The sequence below is a fragment of a genome, unplaced genomic scaffold (genome assembly GCF_019419815.1).
Source record: "Pyrus x bretschneideri cultivar Hongxiangsu unplaced genomic scaffold, Pyrus_bretschneideri_v1 Contig41, whole genome shotgun sequence".
Lineage (NCBI taxonomy): Eukaryota > Viridiplantae > Streptophyta > Magnoliopsida > Rosales > Rosaceae > Pyrus > Pyrus x bretschneideri.
This window is the reverse complement of record NW_025999735.1, coordinates 3,437,171-3,440,776: the sequence shown is the minus strand read 5'-3', so window position 1 is coordinate 3,440,776 and position 3,606 is coordinate 3,437,171. Positions and strand designations below refer to the sequence as shown.

At 35.3% G+C, this 3,606-nt stretch overlaps 1 protein-coding gene across 4 annotated transcripts; it reads left to right on the top strand.

Annotated features, from left to right (window-relative positions):
- The first annotated feature begins 351 nt into the window (after positions 1–351).
- Positions 352–3,335, top strand: LOC103948518 (UPF0481 protein At3g47200-like). Of its 4 annotated transcripts, none has more exons than XR_007251595.1 (4): positions 352–436; positions 541–581; positions 1,544–1,629; positions 1,783–1,923. XR_007251595.1 is itself a non-coding variant. In XM_048566371.1 (4 exons), the coding sequence occupies exon 4, from the start codon at positions 1,776–1,778 to the stop codon at positions 3,114–3,116; it is 1,341 nt and encodes a 446-aa protein (XP_048422328.1). In that variant the 5' UTR covers positions 352–436; positions 541–581; positions 1,544–1,629; positions 1,733–1,775; the 3' UTR covers positions 3,117–3,335. The 4 variants fall into 4 exon arrangements, 2 of the variants coding, with proteins under 2 accessions (XP_048422328.1, XP_018503306.2); XM_048566371.1 differs by having other exon boundaries at positions 1,733–3,335; XR_007251594.1 differs by lacking the exon at positions 541–581.
- Positions 3,336–3,606: the final 271 nt, after the last annotated feature.

Genomic DNA, 3,606 nt, shown 5'->3' with positions numbered 1-3,606 from the left:
AATTCGCAGACAATCAAAAGAACCATTTAAAACTTTGGTAACACGTATTGAAGAAAGTTGAGGTTCTACCATAAAACCGACAATATGAGGAATAGCCTAATTACTTATAAGCACATACAAAATCTCTTCATCCATCAATATAGAATTTATTCTCAAAACGAATGGTCGGACAAATTAGCTATAGAATAAAGCAAAGGAGACAGACTTGAGCAAGGTAAGTATAAATGTCTAATTCATTGTTCGATCTCTCAAGTTTCTTAATTAATTCCATTCGGAATATATCTGTGTGTATGTAAGGTTCCAATAACATATAACACAATCTCTGGATGCGGAATTGTGTGTGTGTGTGTGTGTGTGTGTGTGTGTGTGTGTGTAAGGTTCCAATAACATATAACACAATCTCTGGATGCTGCATCAAAGCTGGATCATCATGCAGGTGAGTTTCTCCTACCAATACAAATTTTAGATTGAAATTTCTGCTGTTTCTATTTTTTATTTAAGTTATTTAGAGATAGGCTCTTACCACTCTTATTTCTTTAGCCAATCTCTGGATGCTGCATCAAAGCTGGATCATCCTGCAGGTGAGTTTCTCCTACCAACTGCGTACAAATTTTAGATTGAAATTTCTGCTGTTTCTATTTTTTATTGAAGGTATTTAGAGATAGGCTCTTACCACTCTTATTTCTTTAGCATAAGCCCACTTTTTAAAATCATCCAAATAAAACCCAAATCAAATAAGATACCATGTAGACAAATAAGTGACCTATTATTACAAAAAATTTACAGCTTATGTAACAAAACTTATAAGTTACAAACTGAAAGTCAAAATGTCATTAGGTGCATTTTAGCTGGCACTGAAAATACAAATTGGATGAAGTCAAACTTAATTAACGAATTTGCTTAATTTGAGCTCATTAGGTTTTTGTTAGAAAAAAATATGAGCGTTTTGATATAGACGTCTCGTTTTTCAATTTCATTGATTAAACATATGTTTATTTTAAGAGTTTGATTAAACATTTTCCCTACAAATTTAGTGACTAATTTCATTTTATTAGAGGTTCAGTTTTACACTTTTTTTTAATATAATTTTTCATGAAATTGTTTGCTACCCACCTTAAAAAAAATTCTCGTTATATTTTAATTTTCCTTTTTCTTGTCCTTTTATTCGTTTACCTATGCATTTTTTATTATAGTTATATGCATCTCTCATTGTGGCGATTTTAGATTTTTTTTATTATTTATTATAATATTTATTTTAGTGAATTAAATAGAATGTTCAAAACTCATTGTCACATACATAAACATAGTAAATGTACGTTTGGTTGTATGATCATTTGATTGTATTGGTAAGTTTGATTACTTATACTATGGGTACATTTGATTTTATACATTTGGATTTCTGGTACATTTTGTTTCTTGTTACATTTAGAGTCTAAACGTATCAAAAGTCAATACTTTTATTTTCAAATGTACAATAAGTTTTAAATACATTTTTTTTATATAATTATACGTAAAATTTAACGAATCAATGTTCTTATTGTAGGCCTATTTTACTGAACAATTATAAGGGACACAGAGAACACGTGGTAGGCGGCACAGAGGGAGAGAAAGAAAAGATGTAATTGTGAGGTGTGTTTTAAATATTAAAAAAATTAAATTCCAAGGGGTAAAGTCATATTTTCAATTTTTATTATGGTAATAAAATTTTTGTTCTTGTTAATATATGATACAGACTAGAGTAGGCGAGTCACATTTGAAGTTGAAAAGAGTTGACGATGACAGGCTCAGCTGGTGAGAGCAACGCAAAAGCTGATCACTCCGTAATTCAAGTAGGAAAGGAGGGAGAGAGAAGTGGGAGAGAAATAAGTCATATGGGTAACCAAGGTTGGAGCAGAAACGAAGAAATTGAAGACGAATTAGCGTCATTGATAGAAAAAAAGCTTCCCAAGAAATCAACAGAGCCAGTTCATACTTGCGTATTTAGAGTCCCCACCAAACATTTCAGGGAGAATGAAAATGCTTTTTTCCCACAAGCGGTTTCAATCGGGCCGTATCACCACCAAAGAATAAAGTATCAAGGCATGGAACGAACTAAGCTACGGTATTTGCGTTCCCTCCTCGATCGCAAACCAACTCCAGATACCAGTTTGGGGAAGTTTGTCAAAGAAATTAGAAGCAGAGAAGAGTTTCTTCGTAACTGCTATGACGAAAAGTTTGATCTGAGTAGCGATAATTTTGTAGAAATGATGGTGGTCGATGGTTGCTATATTTTAGAACTTCTCCGCAAGCGAAGTTTCTGTGTGCCAGGGTGGTTCTCCACATTTAAAAACGACTTGTTGCTGCTTGAAAACCAGCTTCCGTGGCAAGTTCTCGACTGTTTATTCAACCTCACAAAAACATCACAAGAGGTTTCTCTATATCAACTTACCAAGGGCCTTTCCGGAATGAAGCATAGTCCCTTGGAGAAATGTGTTATGAGAAATTTACTTGACGCAGTAAGAAATTCGCTTGTTGGATCATTGTTGAACACAAGGTCTTATGATGTAGATTGGACTCCTATTCCCTCAGTGACACTTCTCGAGGAAATTGGAGTCAAATTTCGAAGTGCATCCAATGACAGAGATCTGTCGGACATAACCTTCAAATTGGAAAATGGAGTGATGGAAATTCCGTATGTGATGATTCGATCCAACACAGAATCCCTGTTCAGAAACCTCATAGCCTACGAACAGTGTCTGGACAGCTTTGACAAATGTGCCGTTTTGTCTTACGCCATGCTATTGAATCAGCTTATCAAGTCTGCCAAAGATTTAGACTCCCTCATTCAGAAAGGAATTATAGACACCGAGTTGAGCGAGGAGGACACTGTTTGTTTCTTCAATAGGCTTCGCTATAGCACTGAACGCATAAATTTCTTTTACTCTTCCCTCGCCCGGCAAGTGAATGAATGTTACCGTCGTCGCTGGCTAAGGCGTTGGTTTGCAAGGATCAAAAGGGATTATCTATACAATCCAAAGTCAATCTTGTCTCTTTTCTCAAATGCGGTCATCCTTGCTCTCATTCTTACCGTCTTGCAGACTGTATATGGTATTCTCGCCTACTACAAGCCGAATTAGTAACCTTCCAATTGGTCAATGTTCACCCAAGGACCTAAAAATAAACAAAGACTTCTGTGACTGCAGGCAAAGTTACGAAAGAATGAAATTCTTTGAGTTTGTATTTATTTGCTTATTTTTCTTGTAAAATAAAGCAGGAACGTAATTGATAGTTTGATAATTATTGTAAGGACACAATTGGTTCTTACTCCCTGAATTGTGTGTAAACAAAAGAGCATGTGTAATTTCAAAAGGCTAAAATATAAATGTGAAAACACTGAATTCAATAGAGGTGGTTTTGCTTACAAGCGAGCAAGGGAGAGGGAGGGAGGGTGAGAGAATCAGGATTACGGAAGAGGTAGAAGATGATGATTTTAGAACTACTACCTTCTCCCTTTCTCTGTTGTGAGCTTTGTTAGTTTCACAATTGAGCTTCCGCTTCTCATAGAAGGCCCGCTTAAATTCGTCAGCTTCCTTGATAATCTGGTTCCGCATCTCCCTCTCTCTGTTT

What these genes read in the sequence shown, in the direction of transcription:
- LOC103948518 (XM_018647790.2), top strand. Translation starts at nt 1,776, where the DNA reads ATGACAGGCTCAGCTGGTGAGAGCAACGCAAAAGCTGATCACTCCGTA.